This window comes from Merops nubicus, unplaced genomic scaffold (genome assembly GCF_000691845.1).
Source record: "Merops nubicus isolate BGI_N331 unplaced genomic scaffold, ASM69184v1 scaffold49089, whole genome shotgun sequence".
In the NCBI taxonomy this organism is placed as follows: domain Eukaryota; kingdom Metazoa; phylum Chordata; class Aves; order Coraciiformes; family Meropidae; genus Merops; species Merops nubicus.
Genome location: NW_008632649.1, coordinates 1 through 26,237, shown reverse-complemented (window position 1 = coordinate 26,237; position 26,237 = coordinate 1). Strand labels below are relative to the sequence as shown.

General features: G+C 38.4%; 1 protein-coding gene across 1 annotated transcript; it reads right to left on the bottom strand.

The window, feature by feature from the left end:
• On the bottom strand, positions 1-23,745 carry LOC103780299 (pro-interleukin-16-like). The gene is made up of 20 exons (XM_008947964.1): positions 23,692-23,745; positions 22,323-22,459; positions 21,517-21,649; positions 19,204-19,297; positions 18,614-18,756; positions 16,349-16,459; positions 14,895-15,009; positions 14,599-14,672; positions 14,303-14,510; positions 13,113-13,230; positions 11,743-11,875; positions 10,800-10,887; positions 9,653-10,128; positions 6,997-7,135; positions 4,721-5,801; positions 4,099-4,282; positions 2,393-2,494; positions 1,431-1,683; positions 549-674; positions 1-293 (listed from the first exon to the last, which is right to left on the bottom strand). The coding sequence occupies exons 1-20, from the start codon at positions 23,743-23,745 to the stop codon at positions 103-105; spliced, it is 3,960 nt and encodes a 1,319-aa protein (XP_008946212.1). The 3' UTR covers positions 1-102.
• Positions 23,746-26,237: the final 2,492 nt, after the last annotated feature.

Genomic DNA, 26,237 nt, shown 5'->3' with positions numbered 1-26,237 from the left:
TTTCATATGCACTTTCTGATTATCTTGCTGTGCTAGCCAAATGGCTGCAAATAATAAAATCCTTTTTTGTTCAAAATATTGGCAGTAGTCTACTTCCTCCTCTTACAAAGTTTCAGACTTGGTGGTAACGCTGCTTGGACTCTTCCTCTTGATGATAGCTGTGATGGGCCCATCAGGTAATGCCTTGATTATATTCCATGCTTCAAAACGAGTGAGTCCTTGCATGGCAGTTGTGTGCACTTGTAGTAGCTCATCACCAGGCTGAACAGGGCTGCTTTGTTCTAATGCAGTCCCTGGAGAAAGAAAATTAACTCCTTTTAATTCTTTGTGTGGAGAAGGCTTTAATGTATCTTTCACTTACTAAGGATCACCAGCACGTTTGGTATAAACCACCTGGTCTCAGCAGGCAACAAATCACTGGCACTGCAGAGGATAATGCTGCATTTACAAAAAAATACTGTTTTCAGGGTATAAATCAGCAGTCAGATATGAAACTGCATGTTTGCCTTGGCTAAGAGCTTGCTGTATATGCATTTAAGTTTGTTTACCTTTAAATATCCTATTGACAATGATGGGTTTATCTCCATGGATAGAGCCCTTCCCTCCTTCCAGACTGAATCCTAAACCAGCAAGTCTTTTTTCCAGAGTTACTGTGCAGATTGTATCTTCAGGTGCTGGAAACAAATGGAAAGTTAGCATAGTCTGAAGAGCTAAAACATCTGTCATAAAAAATGAATTCCTGTTTTGTTTGCAAAGACACCATAAACTGCCAAATAAGAGAGAAAACTAACTTCTAATTCCTCTTTTTGTTATTGTAAGGCCCTCTGTGAAGCTGGAGAGAGAAAGCTGTGTGTGAATTTCTGTCAGAATCAGCTACAAAGGTACTAATGTTTATATTCAGCACATATGAGCAGGTCTCCAGATCATACTTCAGGGAAAAAAAAAAAGAAAACAAATCAGAAAAATACCTTAAAAGTTTTGCAAAAATCTGACTTTGTTTCAGATGTAGCCACCTGCTATAAAAAACAATAGCACTTTGTTTGTTCAAACAGAAACTCTCTTTTATAAAGAAAGTCTTGTAAACTAGAATCTAATAATATTAGAATAAAGAATCACTGTTCACTGAGTTGTCATTATACCTTCAATTAGTTGTGTTACTATAGTAATAATCTTTGTATGTCTACCAAAATTCATACAGAGGACATGTTTGGTTTATTTCAGAGGGTTCATTTTAGTAATCCATGAATGCTTTCTCTTTCCAACAAAGTTATTCTAAATGTCTGTTTTAGGAATGTTACTTTAACCATGATGTCTTTAATCACAGCTCTCAGGCTTACAAGGCCAATGCTGAGCTGTTTCATGAACACCCATATTTCAGATAAACAGCACTTGAGATTTGCAAGGTAATGCCACTGAACTTACTTACTCACCAGACTCTTGTGAGGCATCACTTGCTACTGAAGCTGTACTAGAGTTGATTGAGACATTGAGATATCTTTCTCCATCTTTGGCTTTTCTAGTGACAACAACAGCTTGTCTGGGTTGCCGAGCCTGTCGCATGATTGCTGAGGCATCGTTGTGAGTCGCACCTTTAAGAGACTTTCCATTAATGGATAGTACTTCATCTCCTTTCTGAATAGTCCCCTCCTGAGATGCTAGTCCATTGGGAAACACTTTGTGAACCTATTGAAGAGCCCAGTCACCACACACACACAAGGAAAGAAGAAAAATTGACAAATCACTAAATCAGTTAATACTTTTCACTCTATGCCTTTTCCATTCTTTGCCAGGGACAAGTGGCTTCTAGCGTGTTTCAGGAATGAGGGTTGAATGAATTTGTACAAACAGGTTCTCCAGTGCACAGCCCTCCTCAAGCAGCTATGCAATTAGTTTAGCTTCAGTATCAGATCACCAAAGCCTTGCTGCCCTGGTATGTACCTTGCCTATGCAATTTTCTGACCTTCTTACTGCTCTGCTAGTGGGAGAAAGAAGGAATGCAGGCAGTCTCTACCTTCCAGACCTCATACGTGTCTACGTGCTCACCTCATTCCCCCTGACTACCCTGCATGGCCTTCTAGGAACATGTGAATAAAGTGTTGGCTACTTCCAGCTGAGGAAGTTGTTCAGTTGTTCTGCCTCAGTTTTCAGACCTAATGGAGAGACTGGTGCCCAAGAAAAGAGGACACCACTGCCAATCCCCTGGAGAAGGTAGCTCTGTGCAGGAGGATCCTGTTTTTACCCATTAAGACCATGATTGTTCTCACTCTATCAGTACAATTACCTAGTTTGATTATGCTAAAAGCCAATCTCTGTAGCAGAAAATCAGTAAGCTATATGTTTTTAGATAGAGTAGTTGTTTTTGTAATACTTCTGTAAGAAAGATGCTACTTACTGTGATTGCTTTGTTTTCTAGGTCAATGCCCCCAGCCAGGCTGAATCCAAGCCCAGTATCTTCCTCTTTATGCAAAATTGTAACATGTATATCATCCAATTCCTAGGCAGATAAAGAAAGTCAAGACAGGTCAAGATAACTGGAAAGTCAGCGTGGTTTTGTTTTGTCTACTGTGCATTTGATAATGAGAGTTATGGCATAAGCATAATACTGAGACATGTTTTAGTATTTGGTTTTGATCAAATTTACCTCTCAATTACTTTATAAAATGTATTTTGTGTCTTAAGTTGTTCTGGTTTGGTGAACAGGTTACCAGTTGGATCTGGACCATAAATTGAATTATATTAAAGAGTATGGATATCATGTACTGTAGAAACCAAAAATGTTGCTGAATCATGTTAGAGGATATTTTAATTGAAAAAGTGGAAAAATAATTTGGCATGCAACTCAGAAGGATACAATTGTCACAGATTAAGGATTGTTTCTCATTTATATTTCTATTTTTTAACAATGTCCAACAGGTAGAGTAAGCTGTCTCTGACTGTGTTATCCCAAAGATGAGTCTATACAGGGCAACTGCTCCTGTTTAACCTAGTTCCCTAAGGAAACATGTCTTTCTTGACTTCTATTTTACAGATTCAGTATGTGAGCAATTGTAGTTGTCTTTTGCTGTTGTGTCTTGTTTTCTTCCACAATTGAATCTACTGGCCAGCTGCAACAAGGCAGAGCATATGTGCTGCTCATATTGTCCTGAAAATTCCATGAAAACAAACAATTTGATGTGAGACAGGGTAATGTCCCACTGAGGGAAACATTGCAACATAGCTTTTACTGCTAATTAGACCAAAAATATCAACATGGATGTTGACAAGAAGCACAAATTAATACAAAACTTGTCTTTCATAAATTCTGCTTGTTAAACTGCTTTTTGGTTGCAAAATGCTAGCAAAGTTTGTTGTATTCAGTAGGGATTTGTGTCTGACATAAGAATATGAGAATAGTATTCTCATATATATAGGCAGATGTGAATTCACTGCCCATGCTCCACGCAGTACAGACATAAATCAGGACTAATCTGGGAGACCTGCCACTGCAGTTAGCTAAGAGGCAAAAACTATATTAGTTTAGGCTCATTGGTGCATCAATGCAGTTAAGCTTCTTTTCCACAGTTTGGTGTGTCTTCACACAGCAAGCACGTAGCTGCTGGCCAAAGCTGATCTATTTTCAGTGCAGAGCTCTGGATGTAATCTGCTTTTAATTTGAGTGTGAGCAGTCTTCAAAACTCTTTATAGTTCTGGCATGCACATATTTAACCTTGATTTTTACTTATTCTGAGCTCTATCATAATCTAGATTAATCTAATAAGACTAAAGGTTGCTCAGCATCCCAAAAATGAGGCATTGGGTTTCTCAGACTGGCAGCCCAAATAAAAAGAAAGCCCTAAAAACCTCAACGCCTACTTCTGCAAGCATTGACCTTACCTACTGAATGACTGTTTTCCTATTAGTCAAATGTGTGTTACTCTTGCTTAGTTATCTTTAAGACTTCTTCAAGACTTTTCATCAAAAGAGCTCAACATCACTACTGGTATGTATTGAGATGACTGTTTTATTTGTGGTAATATCAAGCTGCAAAGACTAACCAGGTGTATTCACTCCAAAGCTTTCCTGTAAAAAGAAAAATTTAAAAAGAAGCAGCAGATTTACCTTTAAGGTTGCTTCGTCTAGTGTTTTGACTTCCTCTATAAGCTTTGCTAACTCTTCAGGGGAAAGCAGAGAGATGACAGACTGCCCTGACACACCGGATGCTTGAGGTGAGTCGTGTTCCTGTTTCTCTTCCTCCCTCTCATTTTCTGCTAGGCTCACAGTGTATTCTCTCAGCTCAGAGAGGCTGTCCCATTGTGGCAAGAATAAAAAAGAAACGTTGAGTTATGAAAGAACATACCCACAAAAGCATAGCACAATTTTTGAGCAGTCATCTTTTGATATTATTATTTAGTTGAGGTGGTAGGTCCTGTAGGTTTTGTCAAAATATTCAAGTGTAAATTAATTATTTAGCCTGACAGAAGTAGAATCCATCACACAAAAGAATAGGAACAATCTCTTGGCTTCAGACAAAAACAGATTTACATTTCCTTTATCATGGAGATATTATTAGAAATATTCCTCCTTAAGTAGGAGGAAGTCTGAAATCGCTTATCTAGCACAAATTAAAAGCAAGTGTAACAGTCATGCTACTGTTGCATGCTACCACCTTAGAATGTTAATCTGTCAGTGGATCAGCACAGATGCTGAACTGTAAATGTAAATTTAAAATATGGTATCTTACTTTAGAGAGAAACCTGTGTCCAGGTGATGATTCTCACTTGCGGAGGAGGGAGAAGTCCCATCCTCCTCCACAGAGGACTGAGACAAGGTGTCCAGAGCTTCCCATGTGCTGTTTCCAGAAGATGCTGGAGACTGAGGAAGGCAAAGCAAAGATTTCATTAAAGCAGATGACACCTGGCTACTGATGGAGTAGATTTTGCTACACTTTTCATCGTATGGCTTCATCATCTCATAAGACTGGGTAGCAGTAAGTGGGAAGCTTCGTGATCGTAGGCTGTGTGTTTTTGCAACTGATACAAGGTGGGAAGTTGCAATGGCTTCTGTAGTTAAGAGACCCGAGGAGTTTTCAGTGGTGGCATTGTTCCTTTTTTCTGAGTTAGCCACAGGGACCTCCCTGGGAGAGGAAGATCTATCTAGGCTCTTTGTGCCCATGACCACAGGTGGCTGTTGTTGGCTAGTTTCACAATGCTGGTGAAAGGCTTGGTTCAAATGGGCTGGAGCTGCCCCTGGCCCTGTTGCAGTGGGAGAGCGTTCTTTCTGCACTGATGGTTTCAGACTAAATCTTCGGTGTATCTTTTCAGGTGACTGTGGAGCGCTCAAGGATTCGAAAGAACTTATTCTTTGTTTTATTGATGATCCCCTAGGAGAGACACAGGATAAGCTTGTTTGCAGTTCTTTGCTGGAAATGCTTCGAAAGTTGGGAGGACTTTGATCTGCCTGTGTTCTTAGACCTGAATTTGCTTTCCTTAATCCTTTCAGACTTTGGCGAAACCAGGCTGGCTTAGGTGCAACAGGAGGACCCTTTTTCACACTGTCGTTTTCATCTGATTTTAGCACTTTCGAATCCACTAATTCCGAGTCTGATTTCTTCAGAACTGTCTCTGAGCTGCTTCGATTTTTCTTTGTGTCAGTGCCAGGTTGCAAATCTAAGTGGACATTGTCTTCACTCATGGTAGGATTAAATAAACTTTTTATGCAGTCAGAAATTTTAACCCAAGGGTCTTCTGTCGTTCTATCAAGACTATAATCAACCCGTGCTTGTCTTTTAAGTATAGGCCTTTGTATTGATGAAAGTGGGTTTCCTGCATTAGAGAAACATTGATTATAAACAATCCTTCTGCTTCTCCATCCCTTATCAATGTACTGTTAATAATTCATTAAATTTGAACTTCATTCAAGGCTCAAATAGGTATTTTTTTAAGTTTCTAAAAAGATTTCAAAAGATGGAACTTTTTTTGAAATTCACAACTCTTCTGAAGTTAACTGAAAAACAAGGCTCTTTTCTGCTTATGTACAAGATCCCTTTTCTAAAGGGCCTGCAACTTCTAAAGTTAACCTGAATTCTGGGGTGCTATAGTCATGATGTTGGCTATAACAGCTAAAATAAAAGGCTAAAATTGCAACGTTGTTTGCAGCCTAGTGCAAAAGCTGTTGTTACAGTAATTTTAAAAATTACTTTTCTTTCCTATAAGTATATCGTACTCTAAAAAGACTCTCCCATGAAGATCTTTGATTAATATTCATGCTTCCTTAAATTTGTGCAGGTATTTCTAATTGTATTTTTCTAGTAAGCAAAAATTTAATTCTAATTTAGGAATAGTTTTAAATCACAGACTAATTAAGCATTTTAATGTTAGACATGGTAGAGCTGGATGACAGTATACTTTTGTTTGTTCAGTTGGACAATTACTGTTACCTGCCTCAGTGTAAACAAAAATAGATATTATTAAAGGCAACATTATTTTTTTTTAATCTGAGCTAGAATATACAAAATAATGTAATGATTTCATAATCATTATTCATTATTATTTCTTAATAAGAAGAGACTTCTTGAGATCAGCTAGTTCCCTTAGCACTGTTCCCTTCATTCTAATTAGCACAATGAAATGCTAATTTATGATCAGTGCTTTGTACCATTGCAACACTTGAGCCTTGAAACTGTGTCCTTTAAAAAATGTCCATTAGAAATGCTAAAACTAAACTTTAGTATAAAAATTTTAATATAAGAAGTTTCAACTGAAGAAATACAGCAATAGTGTAGCTGTCTATTAACAAGTTTTTACAATAAATCATCTATTATGCTTCTTTTGATATAGTTTCCCGTTTTGCAAAGATTAATCAATAATTTGAAATTTCATCTGTTCACCCCAAAATGTACAGGTATGGGTTAAAGTCTATGTTTAAAGAGAAATTTGAAGTCAGCCTGATACACATTTTAGAATCCAAACTAAACTCTAGCTTTATCTGGGAAAAAAAAAAAAAAAAATTTAAACATACCTAGGTTTGCTTTTCTTTCTTGTTCTCTGCCTGCTGGTGCAGCAGTTATGTGTTCAGAATCATATGCTCTAGGAGAAGTGGTAAAGACACTGTGGGTTACATCAGTGTGAGGTCCCTCTAGCATTGGTTCTCCAACTTCCTGATGAACAAACAGGAAATAAAAATGTGTCAGAATGTAATTATACAAACTACAAACTACACTATACATGAATACAAAAAAAACCAAAAAAACCCACACACACACACAAAAAAACCCCCAACCAACCAACCATCCAAAACAAACAAACAAACAAACAAAAAAACCAAAAAAAACCCCACCACCACCACCACCAAAAAAAAAATTTCATTTGTTTTTAATCTGAAAAGAAATATTGGATAGAAATCAAGCTTTCACTTCTGCTTGGGGTATAATCCTCATAGAGCTTAATTTAAGCTATATTTCAAGAGTGCCAGCATGATATTTTATGGTTACATTCATAAACAGACTATGAAAAAAATGTAATTAACATCTCAAAAATGTAGTAGTAGCATAGTAGTGACCTTTATTATCAACTAAAATACAGCCCACTATAATTTCAGTTTTTTCTGAAATTAGTCATTCAGTAGACTGTTGCAAACCATTCAAGCAAATGTCCTCTAACTTCATATTAAATTCTCTATTCTGCTGAAGCCTTTTGCCCTTAAGCACAAGTTAGACAAGCTAAATAATTACTGCAGTTTCAGAGCTCTTTCTTTTTTTGGTTTTGGCTGGAAACATGGGTTGAGTGGATTAGTCTGAGGTTGTCATAAATGCCATTCTCAACATTATTAACACATGCTCTGGAATTACTTGATTCAACTGTAACCAACAATACCAAGTTACCACTGCTCTGCTGTGGCACTTGAAGTACTCTCTGCTATGTATTAAGCTTCAGGCTTACTAATATGAACCAAAAATAAACAGGACAGAGAGGGAAGGTCTAGAAACAAATTATATTAGCCTGAAAAATCAGTAACTGAACAACTTCTTAGCTTTTCTGTCATGGGGTTGTGTATATTGTGCAACTTTCTTATTCTAGGGACACCCTTCTCCACCCCCTCCCTCTTCACTAGGGGCCTTCTTGGAAGTTGCACTTGTGTTCTGTTGCTGTTAGACATGGACGTTGGGTGTTCAGTAACCAAAGAAGCCAGTTTGGAAGCACTGTGAACATACAGTGTGATCTTACTCTTTACTGATGGCAGGTTATACCTACCTTTTTACTGATGCAGTTTAAAGCACAGTTGAAAATATCAATTAAGAACTCTTGGTTATGAAAAAGCAAACTTACAGTCTACAGAAACCCCATAAAACTGGTTTGCAGGCCTCAAACTGACCAATACAAAATGTTTGGGGAATAAAAGTTAAAAAACAAACAAACAAAAACCCCTCCAAATCATAAAGCAATAATAAAACCTTCTCTTAACAATCTGAAATACTTTCTGAAATTCTCTCTCCTGGGGACTTAATGGAGCTCTTGCTCTGAGGTATATAGACTCACTTACTAGGGGAAGGTATCTTGACTTTTCATGAACTTTATTGATCTTAAGATTTATTTTTTTTTCCCTTACCACTTAGAATAACTGAGTACTGAAGAAATTATGTTGCATGCAGTGGTAAGTTCAACAAGTACTTATTTCTCTGAATTTTACTTCTGAAAGGTGATTTTCTAGTAGCTGTTGATAAATATGTTTCTACTCCTCTCTTCTTAGGGGATGGTAAAAGAGTGACCTTACATGAGGTGCTGAATTGAATCTTTGTTCAATGTGAACTTTGTACATGGACTTCAGTCCAAGCTGTACCATTTTATTTTGATCTCTGAAGTGTGGGAACTGATTTGGAGGGGGTTTGGGTTTTGTTGTTTTTTTTTGTTTTGTTTTTTTTTTTTGTGTTGCATTGATATTTGTTCATTTTTACTGGCATATTACTAAACCCAGAGGTTTCATTTTTAAACAAACCACAACTTCGTTTCAACATGCAGATCTCACAGTCCCTCACACTCATGCAAATGTGAAACATTGTCTTTCTGTTTTATGCCAGATAAGAGAAGGAACTGAAATTTAGTAACATACAATTACACACTCAATTTTCAAATACTGTAGTTCATCAACAAATAGGCATGTGCCTTAAATTTAAATGAGTTTCTTTCGTACCTCCTGGTCTCAAGAACCGTATACGAGCCCAAGATTACCTGCTGTACATAGTGTTAGTGCTTTCTTCCAATAAAAATCCACTACCGAAACAAAAAAATGCCTTCACAACTTCTCTACTTTACAAATAATTTGATTTTGTGTGTGTTGAGGTCAGGATCAACAGTATGAAGCTGTGTAAACTGCTCCAGTCCCAGCCCAGAGCACATCACTGTTCCAGTTGTACTGGAACCAGAGGGTGCTTGATACCACCAATGGCACACGTTGACAAGGAATGACAGTGAGGGACTCAAGTTCATCCTGGCTACTGAACTGGCTAAGATACAAGTTATTTTCAAAACAGAAGAGCCCCATCCCCTCACCCCAGTCCTCACACACATATTTCTTCCTTGCCCTTCTTCCTGTTATCATACAAAGTCACTTTGCCTTCCCCCTTCCCCTGCCTCACAAATATGCAAATACAAGGAAAATTCTGAAAATTTTGCTTTACCCGAATATTTGCAGAGTGTGATACAGCCAATTCTGATACCAGCTTTTCTTTTCTGTCTGCATTACACTGGTCATTACATGTGCAGTCCTGTTTAAAGTATTTCCTTGGTGGAGGTTTGGGCTTTGATGATTTGGGTTTTCTAACGAGGATCTCTGAGGATTTCTTCATGTTTTGCAAGGGTTGACCCCGCTCACTACAAGTAGGAGGGGAATTCCTCTCTGAATTATTACCAGACAGTGAGTGCAGCAGGCCAGGTTGTCTGGTGACTGGTACATCAATGCTGTGTACTCTTGGTTTCAGGTCAATCAGCTGGTATGCAGCACCATTGCTACATGAGGACCTAGGGTTGTAGCTGCTGTCACTGCTGGAGCGGGTCATTAGCTTCTGTGACCTGTGGCTGCCATGAGCAGCATTCCTTTCCATATATTTTTCACATGGGTGTCTTCCATGCCAGCTTGTTTCTAGTTTTTTAACACCTGTATCAGGAACATATTAAAAATGTTTATTCAGATACATGCAAAGTGTTTGCTTTTAAGATTTAGCTGTTACATTTGCAGCCAAATACCACTATCAGTTGATGCAAAGGTATGATTTATGCATTAGAGTCTACAATTCTCTATATCAGCAGTGGAGTTTTACTGATGGTGATTCTGTTACCATTAGTCCTTTAGTAGAAATGAGGATGCTAAAAGGAGTATCATTGCAGTATGTTACTGTGGGATGTCATACCTGAACTGGGCAAACAGCTCTAACCATGACTGCATATGCCTTACAGGGGGATTAACAAGCTGCTTGTCCCCAGGACATCACCTGCAATGTGCAGTTCTTTGCTATCATAGTGTTGTCATCTACTGACAGTTGTTTGAAGAGCTTTAAGCAGAGGTTATCAATTGGAAAGGATGAGCAACAGGGAAAGGAAGTTTGCACAAAACTTTTGTTGGTGATCAGACAGTATTCTTTCCTCGTCCCTCTGCTAATGTATCTTAGGTGGCACATCAGGAGCGTTATCCTGTGAGGTTTCCTCCTCATCCTTTCTGCTCTGGGTTACTGGACTGTTGCCAAGGATTCTCATAAAGCATGTATTCATCCTGTATATCTTTTAAGTCAAAGTTACTATGTCTCAGTGTGAATGCACTTACTGCCTTACCTTCAGTACTCCAGTGGTGTCTCTCCTTTCCAAATCTGTTGTTTTCCACGGCATGTGCAACAGCTTCTTTTAGCTGTTGCTCAGACACCTGGGAAATATCATGGCATTATACTCTCATGAGATTGCTGTGGGGTGACGAGTAACACTTAAATGTTTATTCCTTTCACAAAGACTTCCAAGTCCTGCAAGTCCTCTAATGGAAATGAATAAACCTAATTATATCACATATCAGTTATTTTTAAAGCTAAGTAAGTGCACACCGTTATATTTGTATATATTCCAGTATAGGTGAAATATATCTATGGATGTGCTGTTTATATTGGTAGTTTGGATGAAATGGGATTTTTCAAAGATAAATGTTCTTTTGCATACTTCAGTAGACACGGAGTTCTGGATTTACCAGCATAAGATAATTTAGTACCATGTTTTAGTTATAATTTATGCAACAATTTAAATTTTATAATAATTTCTACGGTATTTGATGTTAGGAAGCATTTTTTAGAAAAAGCTTGTGAGAATAAAATATTTTTCTTTAATATTAATTTAACTATAAATATTAGCTTGGCAAGACCTAAATTTTATTTACTGAAAGATGGGTATATAAAAACATTTCTTTCTGGGGAGTGTATTCCTACTTTCAAATTATTTACTTACTGGGAATCCTTTCTTGTATAAGAAATACATTTTTTTATTTATTCCTTAAATGTTATTACTGTAGCTTCCTTACTGACAGAACAGAAACTCATGCAAGACTGCCTCCAATGATCCTCAAATCTTGCATTATTATTCTGAAGACAGTGCATATCTCAGGTTTGTGGGCAGTGATGCTTATAAAGAGATCAACATCTTTATCAACAATTTCCCCCCTGTTTTAGATTAGCACTTGCTCTCTCACTTCTCAATATGTTTTTTATTGAAAGTCAAAGAACACAGAGGGTGCTACCTGCGGTTCAGGGTGTCTGCTAATAATAATCTGCACTGCACCAGGACTGCAATGGCTTAGGACAGCATACACTTCATTAAGAGTCATATTTTGTACTGAAGCTTCATTAATTTCAATAATTTCATCTCCACACCTGCAGAGATAATAAAAAAGAGTGAGGATATAAATGAAACAGGTTTTCTCCCAATCTTGTCTCAGCCATGTGAAAGTATACAAAGAGCAAATTCATGTGGTTGACCTCTGATTGAATCACAGATAAAATAATTGTCTCTCTGTTCCTGTTACAAACAATGCAATGGGAATGAGTTGGATGCCAAGGGTCTTTTTTGATCTAGCTGCCTTGCAAACTTTGCATGCAATCTTTGAGCTTTCTTCATGCTCAGCTATGCACACTTTGTGAGTGTGATCTTTCTGCTGTGTGCACTTCAGCAGCTACTCCACCTACACCTTCCTTCCTTCCTTTCAAGTTCACTTTTCATGTCTTTATGGTCTGCTAGTTTTAAAGTCAGAAAGGGTGTTGTGTTTCTGCTACATATTAATAACTTCTTAACAGAAAAATTCTAATGGCAAACTATTGTAGTCCTGCTCACTGCGAGACTGACTCTTTCTAGATGAAACCTGAACTTGACCCACAAAGAAACTGAGAATCTTTCTCTCCTCTACTGCAAACACCTATGTACAATAAGAGGCTGACTGAAGGCACTGATTTGTATCATACAAACTTTAAAACAGTTTAAGACCACAGTTCTTTTAGCTAAAGTCTTAGGCATGTAGAAAGGACAGTTACAGACCACTTAAAATTAAATCAAAAATCTTTTACTGAAAATGCTGTGTTCTGTTCAGTTCTAAATAGGTTCAGCATTACTTATTTGTTGTAAATCTAACAAAGTGAATTTCTACACTACAATTACCCCTAAAACTTACTTCAGAGAAAAAACCCTTTATTTCTGTTGGGCAAGAAGGGATAGAATTAGAGGAGTTTGTATCAGAAAAAAAATAGTGTTCAAACTATACAGATTATGTCATAGGTTTGGATTTTTTCTGGATATTTTCTCATTTGGAAACCTCTTCCAGGAAGAGCACTATATACTTTCCTAAGACATTCAAAGCTAGCCCAACCTGCACAAGGGACAATAATTTCTCTGGGTTGATTGATATATATATACACACACACATATATATATGTATGTATATGGAAATTCCAAGTATTCTGAACACACATGCTCAAACACTCAGAATAGTGTGTATGCTTTAAACCCCAAACTCATAGAAATTGCTATGACTTGCTGCCCAAACAGGTCAAAAATAAACCCATAAACCACAGCAATGAAAAATTTGTGGCATAAGACAGGCAATCTTTCTCATCCTACCTGAGTCTCCCATCCATATGTGCCACGGAGCCTGGTGAGAGGGTGTGAATAAAAATCCCTGAAATACACTGGAAGTAAGGGATGCTACATAACCCAATTCCAAGGCCAACACCTGGCTCTGAAAGAATTAAGAAAAAAAAAAAAATATAAGAAGCGATCAAAACAAATTATTGAAGCCATCTTTTTTAAAAAAAAAACTGTCTTAAATTTATTTTTTTTTTATATACAAACCAGAACCAATGTCTTGTGTTGATGAACGTCTGACATTCAATATTAGCTGCTGCTTTTTTCCTTTTCCTTCCTTTCTACTTTTTCCCTTCATGATTAAAGTAGGGGCACACCAATACTGCTTGTGGGGTTCCAAGATCTGGTTTGCAATTCATTACTGGTGTGTCACAGACACAATGCAGTGCAGATTTATTTTGCAAAATATCTGTCATACCAGAAGAATTCATATGACTTTACAAGGAGACGGGGGAGGGGGAAAGAGAAATAGTCAGGAAAAAAAAAACAAATAAAAATTAAGGAGGTGTGGCTATTGTTTGTTATATCATCTCAATCCCATTTCTTTTTTATGTAATACAGTTTAATATTTTTGTGAATTTACCCTCTTTGCTCTGGACAATCACTCTGATGTCAGACCCCATACTGTGTGTTTGGTAAGCCATGTTACCTCTCTGAGACTTTGCTTTGTTCTCTGCTTTGATGTTCCCATTATTTAAGAGGTTATTTCATTCTGATAGGGCCTGTTTATAAATAGAAGACGATGACAGTTGGAGAGGAGGTGAAATAACTACAAAATGATATGGATATGTATTTTATTTGGTTTTAAGCCCTTTCAAGAATGAAACCACCTGCATGACTACTGGTGAGAGTTGAATCTGCTTAATAATTGGTAGTTGTTGCCAAGAGGTTTACTTTTTCACATGAAGGATATGAGTGTGATTTTAATGCTCGAGTGAAAAAAAATGAATGATTTGCTCTTGAGGACAGATGGTTTTCAAAATCCTGTTGTTGAGAGATAGTTATTAGCACTGCCAGGCACCAAGATCTAATTTAGTGTGTTAAAAAAAACCCCATAGTTCAGGAAAAGAATCAGGTTAGTGAGGAAAGACATTCAGAGAGCAAATGAACAGTGTTTTGTCAATCAGTGCCTTGTTTCTCAGTACTCAGTTAATTTTAGCACTTACCTTTGTTTAAGATAACTTCCATTATGACCCTGTCGTTGGGCTTTGTAGCATTTAATGAGAATGCTGCACTTTCTGAACTGAAAGAGCTGTTTTCTTTGGTTATGCATGTACTCAGTGACTGACATAATTGGGGTGACAGACAGCTGGAAGCAGAATGAGGCGTACTGAAGCTTGTCCTGACTGTAAGTGTCAGAAGACCCTTTTTGGCCTGCTAGAAGGAAAGGATAAGGAATGAATGGGTTGAGTTCACATGCACATTGTGTGTAAAGACAGAAATTGGTCTGAGAGTACGTAACCTTGAATTTTTGTAAAGCATCATAATGTGTTAATCCATGCATGGATTCTCCATTCAGCTCCAGGATTTCATCACCTGTTTTTTAAGAGAAAAATTGTACTATGTTACTATCACCGTTATCACTCTTGTGCAATGTTACATGATACATACATGTGCTCAAAACAGGTCTTGCAAACACAATAATGGGTGCAAGTCTCAAAGTTACTTATGGCTCATCTCAGTTCACTTCAATCTGCCTTTAACTATCATTCTTTTGGAATCTGGCATAGGAAAAGGGAGAGAAGAGGGATTTCCCACCTTCCTGTAGCCTTCCATCATCAGCAGCAGCCCCACCAGGAAAGATGGTTTTGACATAGATGCCTATTGGTCCATAAATGCTGTCTTTCCCTCCAACAATACTGAAGCCCAGACCCTAATTTATGAAAGAAAGACTGTGTGAGAGCCTGTGTTCAGTTATCATGAATAGTGCATTTGCAGTTGCTTCTGCATTGCTACATAGGCAGTACTAGTCAGAGAAGTACAACCCATGGACAAATAGTCAACCACATACCAGTAGTAAAAGCAAATTAAAATTTAAGCAGAACATGGTCATGAATTGCTTTTAGTTTGTTGTAATCAATTAATTTACTATTATAAACACACAGGAAAGTATCACTTTTTTTTTTTTAATCCTTGAAACAATAAGCTGCCTTGAGAGATTAGTTTATCTGTTCTTCTCCTTAATTTCCTCTCCCATAAATGAGATTGATAAAACACACCCTATAAGATCTTTATACTACTACTAATTTCAGAGACACAAATGGAGATCTCATGGAGATATCTCACCCTCTACTAAACAGTTAATGCATGTTGTAAATTCAAGCAACACCAATAGACCCTTCATAGATACTTCTTGTGTACTTGATCTTTGCCCTTCCTCCCCTTATATAAAAGTCAGACATTACCTGCTACCCTTAGGTGGATGTTACAAGACTAATTCACATCTCTGAAGCCATTTTATGACCCTCTAATGAAAAGTGAAAGTACCATGCTGATGACATCCTCATAGGCTTCCAAAATACAGATAATGAATTATTATTTTTGTAAATGATGTTGATAACGATTATACTTTATAGAATGGTTTCCAAGAGTCATCTCATAGCTTAAATAGTTATAAACAAAATATTAAATATTTTAACTGAAAAGGTTATTAATTAACAGATTCAGAACCTTATTCAAGTTCAAAAGCTGTGTGTTTAAGCTCATAGCTTCTGTATTATCTTTTTAAGCATCTTCGGTAACATTACTTTTGTAGATACATCTATATTCTGTCTTTCTCCAGACTTCACTGTTTTCTGTGAATGTTTTTTTGTTTGTTTGTTTGTTTTAGTTGAGGTATTTTGTATTCCAGGTATCTCTTTTTTTCCTTCTTAACAGAACTTGCTCAACTCTGACTTGAAGGGAGCTCTAAGGTTGCTGTGTTAGTGCAACTTACAGATGACACAGAGTCTATGACTTCAAGCCTACCTTCAGCTGCCAGAAAGGGTAGTGGTGAATGTCAGTGTGTTGCTAGCTTGATGTGGATGTGTTACTAGAACCTGAAAATTGCTTCAGCAAAGACATAATTCAGAATGTTAAGAAGCACGTGAATAACAAATCACTCTTGGCAAAGCCCAGATATGAATTGACAGCCCAGAAGTAACAACCTTAATACCTGAAGTCAATTCCCTGCACTTTGCAGATTACTGGTAAGTCAGCAGAACCAGTCTTACCTTCCCTTGTCCTTTCATCAATACGATGTTTGAGATTACTGAAGCCTGTGAGCCACAGGATGTGTGCACTAGCTGTGCTGTACTTAGTGATCTAGATGGCCTCGAGATTGCCTGTGAACATAACAGCAACAAAAAATCATTTTAATGCAGAACCAGAAATTCTTGGACATGGATTAGGACAACCTGTTTATTTCAGATTTTTCTCCTTATGACTGATGGTACTAAGATTGAAAGAAAAAAATCCATTCTCTCTAATTTTTAGAAGCCACTTGTTATTTAGACAGTCACTGCTTGCTGAAATTGTCCTACAGTGACTAGCAAAACTAGAATGTTGGCCCTTGAAGTGGTGCAATGGTGTAGAAAGATGTATTTGTGCTCCCACTTGATCCTCCATGTGTTCTCATTTGTGGCCATTAAGAGTACCTTAAAAAGTATTACCACATTTACCTCTAAGAACTGAACTAACGAGCAAGAAATTCTAATGCTTTCCCTCATCTTGCAACTAAATAGTTTTATCTTGGAACAAATAGAACCTGTTTTCAGGGTTTCCCAAAAAATATGAACTAGCACCCATAAAAGTTCTTCAAGTGGTTAATCCTGTGTTGCCTCTGTTAAGCCACTACGTGCTTCTTTCTACTGCTGAGAGGTGAAGCCCAGCCTTTTTGTTTGAAAACCAAGGTAAGCAATTTCTCTGTGTTTTTCCTCCCTCCATTCCACAGAGACTGGATTTCTTAACTCCAGCCCCTAAGTTCTGACCTATTTTGATGAACTTTTCATTAAATTTTTAATGAAAAAATCATATTTGAACATGGAATTGGGTATTACCAACTTATTTAAGCACTGACAAAAGTAATTAACTAAAGCTAACTATGCATGAAGTTGAGTAGGGCCAGAGTTAATTGCTCTCATTACAAGTCCAAGTGTTCAAGACTTTTCAAAATACAGCAAAGTGAAACTAACAGGTGTTGAAGTGTGTGGAGCATTGGCCAAAATTTCAGCTTCTGCATATGTGAGAAAATAAGTCTTGTAATCTGACATGAAAACAAGATTATTTATTCAACATATGATTGAGAACATGAACAAAAGGGAAACATCTGTGTAATACTAAAAATACACTGCAAAAAGTTTACCTCTGCTGTATTACTGTTATTGCTTATTCTGTTGTGGGTCTTCTGAATCTGAAATAGGAAGTTTTCAAATTTCTTTTGCTTCTGTGTGAAAGGATGTATTTTGTATTTCTGCATGTGGTGGGTAACAATACCCAAACAAAACAGGTTTGCTGGAAAGAGCCTCTGCCAACAGCAGCATCTGCCCATGCAGGACCTTCAGGGAGGAGGAAGTCCAGCAAATCCCTGAGGGTCTGTCTGTTTGCACAAGTCTTGTTTTGTTGGGGTTTGTGCTCCAGTTTGTCATCTCCCCACCCCTATTCATTCACTTTGTCTGAGCGTGGTGCCCCCATGGTGAGGGACTGACCAGAAAAAGAAAAGGGAGCAGCAGCAAGTCCTCCAGGCAGGCTTCAGGCAGGACAGGAGGTGGCAGCTGAGTTTGAGGAACTTCACCTCCAAGTCCCCACTCCAGGTTTCAGCCTGGGGAGCTTTGGCCATAAATACCCACATAAATACTCCATCCTGTCCAGCCTCTGGTCTCCCAGCTTGGCATTCATCTGAGGAACAAGAGACCATCAGTCCCTAGCCTGTGTTATCAGGGTTGTTTAAATGTGAGGCAGAATGGGGAGGTCTCACATGGCCAGTGTGGCCAAGGGCAGTGACTACCAGCCATGAGTGCGTTCATACCCCTTGTGGCTATGTGTTGGCCAACAGAGGTGACTTGAAAGGCTCGTGGCATCAGGGCCCAAAGCTCAGGCTGGGGATTTATTGCCCACATGCACAGAGCATCTCCATGACTAGCAGCAGGGGGACGCCTGGGAAGGGCCTCTTTGGCGATGAGCTTTGAGGTGGCTCCAGGTGGCTGCCAAGTTGCTATGAACCACACAGGGGGATTTACACACACTGTGAAACCTACTGGGGCAACGGGAGGGAGAAGCTGCTGAAGAAATGGGGTTTTGCTGTCACAGAGCCCTTCCTTTTCTCCTTCTCCTCACAGAGGGGGGATGGGGTTAAAAAGTGGAGGAGGCAGGTGTGCGCCATCTTCCCTGACCAGGCCTGCAAGGAAGGTGGGTTTGGCAGGAAACATGGCTGCCAAGGTCAGCGAGAGTCTTTGTGGAGACGGAGTTTTGTTTCTCGGGTGAGTTCCTGTAGCACTTACTGGGGTCCTCCCTCCAGAGCTGTCCAGCTGTTGGGAGAGGGATTTGTGGCCGGTGGGGAGGGCGTGGGGCTGCCGGTCTCTGAAGGGCCCGGCTCTGCGGGGCGCTGTGCAGTCCTTCTCCCCCGCCCAGTACGGACTTACGCCTGTCGAACGGGGAGACAGGCCGGGTTATTTCTCAAGCGCTGGACATGTCTGCTTATTCACTTTATCAGGTAAATGTTAATTAGAGACATTGTTTTCCTCATGTAAATCTGTAAAAGGAGTCATCTTTTCAATCCTCACTATGGGATAGCCATTAATGTTAAATATAGAAAAAGTAAACATCCCCTACCAAAGGACTACTGGCCTATTTAAAACACACCTTAAAAATTATGAAATGGGATGCTTATGCCCAAAACTCCTGACTGCACGATATTGTGAATATACAAACATCACGAGGCCTTTATGCATCAACAATTCTTAGCTGAGAATCCCAGGCTAAATTTCGACAAGAGCAGTAGCTTCTTTCAACACTGCAGTATCATCACATGATGAAGTGCTGTGCACTCCCTGCATGTGACAAGAGAAAAGATTAATTCTTTGCTACTTACTGGTTGAGTTACTGCGAGTCCGTTGACATGCAGCTTTACTGTACATAAAACCATTTTTTATTTCCAAAGGCCTTTCCTTACAGGCTGGCATTTCCTAAAATAAAACAAAAAAATAAATAAATCATCTATTGCTATGCAAAAAATTTCAAAAGTCATCTCAACTTAAAATTTCTCCTAATTTGTCTTGCACAAACCTCAGCCTGGAGCAAAATTAACTATTTGACATAAACAGGTTTACAAAGGAGAAAAACTTTGCTGTAAAAATGGCTATAACTACCTAAAAGTAAGAAGATCAGAATAGTTTCTGGTCTTTAGTCAAAACAGACAGAAAATTAACTGGATTCCCCCAGCTGGTTCAAACAGAGAAATATTTCGATGTATAGGTAAAATGTAGCCATGCTTGTCTAATTTCTGAATATAACTGGTGCTTCTGGGTGATCAGTTTCCATCACCTTAGAAATGTGTTATTTTCATAAGGAAAATTTTAAAGCCTAGCTTTTCACTGGTGGATAGGTGTCTAATTTCTGCTGATTTCAGAGGGACGGTTTTTAATAAAATATGATCTGGGTGTTTAAAAACCTTTGAGGACTAGGTTTCAGTATTTTCCAAAAATTCAGCCACTTCTATTTGGAAACTTAGTTTCTTTTGAAAATACGGCAAATAATTCTAGCATTTAAATCCTCACGGATAAAACATTCAGGTTTCTAAATGCTCTTTTTTTAGAACAGTTTGAAAATAAATAAATGACCATATCTGAGTAAGAACTGATGTCAGGAATAATATCTGGATGTCTATAGTTTCTTAAAGTCCTGCTTCTGTTGTGACATGGATAATGCCATTGATCTTGAAGGCATCATAGTTAAAGGAAGAATGTTACTAAATACAGACAACATATGGAAATTGATTGAAATACAGTAAAACTCCAAATATAAAAGGGTTTTGCTATATTCTACAGGGGCTAAGAACTCCATGAGAGGAGGATCTATATGTTCTAATCTGTCTGGATCCAAGACACTTTCTTCCAGAAGCCTGAATCTAGTAGTGCTATTTGAAGATACTCCAAGAAATAATGAATTATAACAATTTTCCTCTTCGACAGCAGGTGGAGGCATTGCCAAGTAGCAAAATCCTACTAGGGCTTTCCAGTCCAGTTCCCCTAGGGAACTCTTGTACAATAAGAAATGCAGAGAAGATCCTTAAAGAAGCATTTTGAAAATTATTTTGCAGGGTTTATTATCAAGCTAGCTAGATTGAAAAGCCTTTGCTATTAACTCTTAATTAATTTGGTGCAGGCTTTCTTTAAACTTACAATTCACCTTGCTGCCTCGTGGGAGGTACTATGCTACAAAAGTTTCATATAGTTCAATTTTGTCTGCTTGGGCATTTAAAGGAGAGAAAATAAAAATCTTGGTAGAATCCAGCAGACATCTGTGTGAGACAGGTTGCTGCTGTCCTAGAAACAGGCACACTCTACTCAGACCTGATAGCAGCTCCAGACAGGGGTGTTTTCTCAATCTAGGATTATACCAGAGCTTTCTGTGTGACTCTATTGCATAACAAGCAGAAGGTGACTTTTTTTCTTGAATATCAAGATCTGAAGCTTGCAACAAATCTCTGGCTGAGCTCGATTGTCTTCCAAGTGGTAATTGTGTGGTAGAGGGCTAACTCCATCTGTTCATCATCCTCTGTTTCCTCCAGAATTTGCAAGTGAAAAGCCTAGGTGCCATCTAGTTTGGGGTGGAGATGAGGACAATAAGCCTGAAATGAAATGTGTCTAATCCGATGAAACAGACTCTGAAACAAAGTTCAAAAATGGTTTTCCACTGAAAGAGTTGGTGATAATCCAGGGTTGCTGACCTGTTAACGCTGCTGTTCCCCTCTCTCTGTAGCAGAGTCCTGTGACATTCACCTTGGAAATTTCCTAACTATAGATCCTAGATCCACAAACTTACATTGGTACAGGGCCTGCTTTCTGGCCTCTTTATTCATGGATCTTCCCTTAAATCCACCTCTGCCTTTACTCAACTTCCAAATGCAAAATTAACATTGGCAAGGTATGTGTTTCTAAAAGGAAGGGTTGTACAGCCATTGCTAGAATTTCCCAGGGTTTTGGACTCCACGTAGCCTCTGTTTATCTGGGAAAAAGCTATGCTGAAAGTCACCAGAATTTGACCACAAGAGGTCTGGGGTTTAGTCAGGAAGAGCAAAATCATGTTCTTCCAATGTCTGATGCATAAATTCCCCTTCTCTCTCAAGTAAATGTTGTCAAATCACCCCACCATTGTGGGAGGGAGCCACAGCTTTCATGCTTACTTTGCTAGCCATCATGATGTTCATCAGCCGTGTTGTCGGGTGAATGAGAGATTCAGCCTCCCTGCTCGACAGGTCTTTAAATGATTGCCCATTTAGTGTTAACAGTTCAGCTCCTGGGCTCAGATGACCGCCCCTTAAAAAAAGAAAACAGGAACACGCTTTGCATATCATTTTGCAAAGAACAATATGGCCCCGTTGTGCTACACGTCTCGCTGAGGAATCGGCTGCAGTCCTGCCTTTGCCTTGAACAGAGCTGCCATGAGATGTCTGTCTGTGTGATGTGCCCCATCCCCTGCTAGGATTTTTTTCCTGTTGCTGCTCTCTTCTCTCAGTCCTGGTGATCAGTGGCTGCCTTTCCAGATACAGCTTACATCCAATCAAAGTATTCCTTCTCTTTTACCATCTTGCATTTGCAGATTGATCAGAGACTATGTTTTACTCACTTTCAGAAACTTTGGCTCATATTGCTTTCCAGTTGCTAGGCTGGTGACATCCTACATTGCCCTAAAGGCCAGTAAGAAAACATGGCTTGAAAATTTGATATTATGTACAATCTTTCATTCTTTCCGGTTTCATTTCTTAGTGCAATTGAGAAGCATTAGATCTCTGAATGGTCACAGTTTTATTTTTCTAGATTCTTGACCTGTCTCTCCAAGTGGAAGTATTGTGAGAATTTATTCTCAGACATCACTGCCTTTCTCTGAAACTGAATTTCAAGGCATATTTTGTCACAGAAAGCTGGTCATGCAAAATCTGTGCAGACAAATGGCTGCCTAATAAGCTTGCTGGCTCCATGCGTACTGTACCTGTTTGCTGCACCTCCATCAGGCACATGCCTGCCTGGGAACCCTTTCCAGAGAGATGCACATTTTGGACTCCTAGAGAGCTTGATTCTGGAGCTGCTGTTCCCTGTGGTCGTACACAGCCTGCAGATGCAGCTGTCCTGATTCAGAAGATCAAAGGTTGCATGAAAGAAAATGTACCAAGGATGTTAAAAGTTACTTATAGTTATCTTGAGCCTTTTTAAGAAATACAGAAAATGTTTTTGTTCTTAGAACCAGATTGCCTCCAAGTAAGATAGGCCCCTTTAGCACTGTGGAGTTGTGAAAGAATAATTGTATTATAGAGTCAGTGTTTAAAAAAAAATTGTTTTCTTTAGGATGTCAGTGGCTTCTGGCTACAAAAGGGAAGCATTAGAATTGAGTGTCCCTTTCCATAGAGGGGAAGGGAATGGATAATAGACTTTACATAGTAACTGGATAAATGCTGCCTGTGCTAACTATTATAAGAAAAGGCAGGGAGGAAAATAAACATATGCCAAAAAAGGCAATACTCTGGAAAACAGAAGAGGTCTGAATGGAAAATAAGCATATACAAAACACTAGAAGCTCCACCCCTGCTACTGACTTGTTAAGTGGGGGCAGGGGAGCAGAGAGGACTGCAACAGTGGAAGATTCTTTGTGCACTCCAGACTGTTTGAGGTTGCTGTAGTCTGTGTGTTGCATCTGGAGGACTAATTGTAAGCACATTTTTAACACAGTTCTGAATCATTCACATATGGCAATACAGAACGAGAAAGAGCGTCTTAAGTTATATGACTAAGTGAAGCAAAGAATGGGTTGACTAAGCCCATGAAGGACAACACATTCATCTAGGAATTACAGTCCTGCAGCACAAATGTGTGAACACTTAAAAATTCTAAGGAGACACAGAAAGCTGAAAAGTTAGTACACAATTTCTTTTCCATTTACTTGGTAAATCTCCTAATTCAAGTATTTAGTCATTCTGCTCCCAACTGAACCCACCTCCGCTGCCCTCGACAGCCTCTCCATACTCCACAAAGTGAAGAGGGCTCTCAGTGTATCCTGGATCCAGGCTTGTTCCCAAGAGATTTGTATGACTGAGGTATAGATTTCTGAAGGGGAGGCAAATTTCATATGTTAGGACAGGCCACAAAATATAGCAGTGGTCAACTGTCTGTATTGCTCCCGGGTCCCCTGGTTGGAGTGCCATGAACTCTTTCCAGTAATCTGTAGTCTGACAGCAGAAGGAAAGCTGTGTAACTACATTCTTCACTAGCAGGGCTTCACTTCTGCCCTAAGCAGCATTCATCCAGCCCTGAGGGTTAGAATCGTTGTGTCCTTTCACCACAAATCAATAGGGATCACATCATACCTGACTGACAGCAAACACAAACTTCAAATTTACAGCAATGTCAATAAAGGTCATTATCTTCCAAGCTGATTCTTGAAGCCTGGCTCCCTTTCTGAAACCTGCCAGAGTAAATCTAAGGCTGTGAATGAATGAAGTGTTTAACTTGGTGCCTTAGGCTCACTGCAGGCTGAATTCAGTAGGTAATGGATGAGGACTATGCTTGTATTGACTGACTGGTTAACTCTGTGGGTTTGCTTGCATTCCAGATTGTCTGCCATTAATGAGGAGTGTCTGAATTTTACGAAGCCTCTTTTGTTCGTGAAGAGTGCTTCTAGTGAGTAATAAGTGTATAGCCATGGACAGAATTCTATTTTAAGCCAGTTTGTTTCAATTCTATTATTAGTTTTGGAGCGTCTATATTTACTTTTCACCCAAGATAAATACCTTGGGAAATACATAATCGAAAGCATTATGCTTTTTATCATATGGCAGTACTTTGAAGTCTTCTACATCGTAACAAAATAAAAATTAGAAATCTGGTGTCTAAAAATTTCAGATCTTGAGTAGCAAAAAATTTTTTCTGTTTGTTGGAATTGGGCCTTTGGTTTTTAGGTATCAGTAAGAAGTTACAGGCCAGATTCTGCATATGTGAAGAATCCCTCAAGCTCACAGGATTTTTTTCAATTGGGGCTGTTGTGAAAGGAGTAATTGTACTATAGAGTCAGTGTTTAAAAAACGTTTCCCTTTTTTTCTGTAGTCAGAATGTAAGTTTGGATTTGTCAACTTCTCTTCTTAGGAGTCCTTACTCTTGTGTACTGCTCCCTTCAAATATCTATATATTGTCTCACAGATACTGCTCAGGCACACACACAGGACTTTATGTAGCTGTTCTCCATGCTTCATTTTGTTCTTAATTTTAATTTAATGGTGGGCCTTTTCAGACTGTCCCCAACTCATCTCTGTTAAGACCACATCATCATGCATATGCCCTTCCTATAACTTGTTCACAGTGTACAGCTGCTGCATTAACAATGCTTATAAAATTGCCATCATTAATTGTTCAAAAGTTTTTTGGCTCTCATGAGTTTCACAGGACATCACGAGGTGCAGTGGGTTTAGCTCTGAGGTTTTTCATTGCAGCACTATTAAGTCCTTTGGGGAAGACATTGTACTTTGTACAATGGGACACATGCCAGGCTGGAAATTCTGGGTTGTATTGGGAAATACATGAATGTGAAATGATACCAAATAAAAGCTGATATGAATATTCTTTCCAAGAGCAATGACTTGCATGCTCTTAGTCAGAAGGAAAGTAGAGATTAAATCCATTGCACACTGCAGAAAAACAGTGGGAACAATTTTTATTTAAATCTGTAATCATTTTACCAAGGTGGGCTACCTTTCTAATAAGTTCTTTGTATCAATCATTTCTGCAATTCATTTATGTGATTTTTTTTTTTTTAAAAAATTTTATTTGGCTTCAGGCACATGTGGCAAATATCTGTATGTTGTCAGCATCTGCACTTTTTAGGGTCCTGGATAGAGATCACTGTATTAACATCCAAAATATTGCAACATGACAGAAAATTAATAAAAACTTCCTTTAGAAAAATAAACATTTGACCAATTCATGTGGCAGCAGTCAATTTGCTTTGGGTTTTCTTCTTTAATATCTTTTATTTCCTGTCTCACTTATTATTTTATACACAGAAATACTGGTGATGGTTCAAAGAGTAAAGGCAGTATTTATTTTGGATGTTTCTCCTTTTTAAAGTGTCCTGCTTGTTTCAAAAGGTGATTTATAGCTCTGAATGCAGTGAATGCTGAAAATTTGCTAAAATAATGTTGGCAGGTTTGGTATGTTGTCAGGTGGATTCTAGCTCAACCTTGCCTACTCGTTATTCGACCATATGTTTAAATGTATATGCTGCCAGTGAATAGAATCTCTCCACTTATAAGGAGATTTGCCACCAAGTACTTCAAGACTCTGTGGAAGTTTGTATCTATACTATAATATCCACTCATTCCTCTGAAAACAAAATGAACAAAGTCTGTAGGAGTGCATTATAAGCAAAATTTTTCTTTAAACTGAGTCTGCTTGGCTGAAAGATTAAAACCAAAGGTGGAGTTGAAGAGCCTTCTTTAATGCATTTTTGTCACAGGTGAGAGTAGATTAATTTTTGTTCTGGAAAAGTAATTTGCACATCTAGGCCAACTCTGTCCTCCTCCTCCCCTTTTTTTTCTCATGCAAAATGCAAAGTTTCTGAAGATGTCTTTCTATCTGCCATTTAAAAATGTCTTTTTCCTTCTTGCTCTCATTAGATATTTCTACCCTAGAGTCTCATCTCAAAACATTTAATTCCAGACGTTGCCTAGAAATAAGGGTAACCATGGCATCTGTGGAACACTGAAAATCTTTTGTGCACTCTTAACATAAGACCACAGTTGTTAGATTGTCTGAAATGAAGTGTCATATAAGGCTAGTTCAGGTAAGGTCTTTGACTGAATTAACCAAGCATATGACAATGAGCTGATTGATGGCTCTATAAAAAAATAAAATTAAATAT

Excerpts from the sequence above, each read along its gene's own strand:
- LOC103780299 (XM_008947964.1), bottom strand. The coding sequence starts at position 23,745 with ATGACCTTTATTGACATTGCTGTAAATTTGAAGTTTGTGTTTGCTGTC. Across the intron at positions 4,283-4,720 it reads GACACAGGTTTCTCTCTAAA|CCTCTCTGAGCTGAGAGAAT; the intron begins GTAAGATACCAT and ends ACAATGGGACAG. Across the intron at positions 2,495-4,098 it reads TAGACGAAGCAACCTTAAAG|GAATTGGATGATATACATGT; the intron begins GTAAATCTGCTG and ends TTATCTGCCTAG.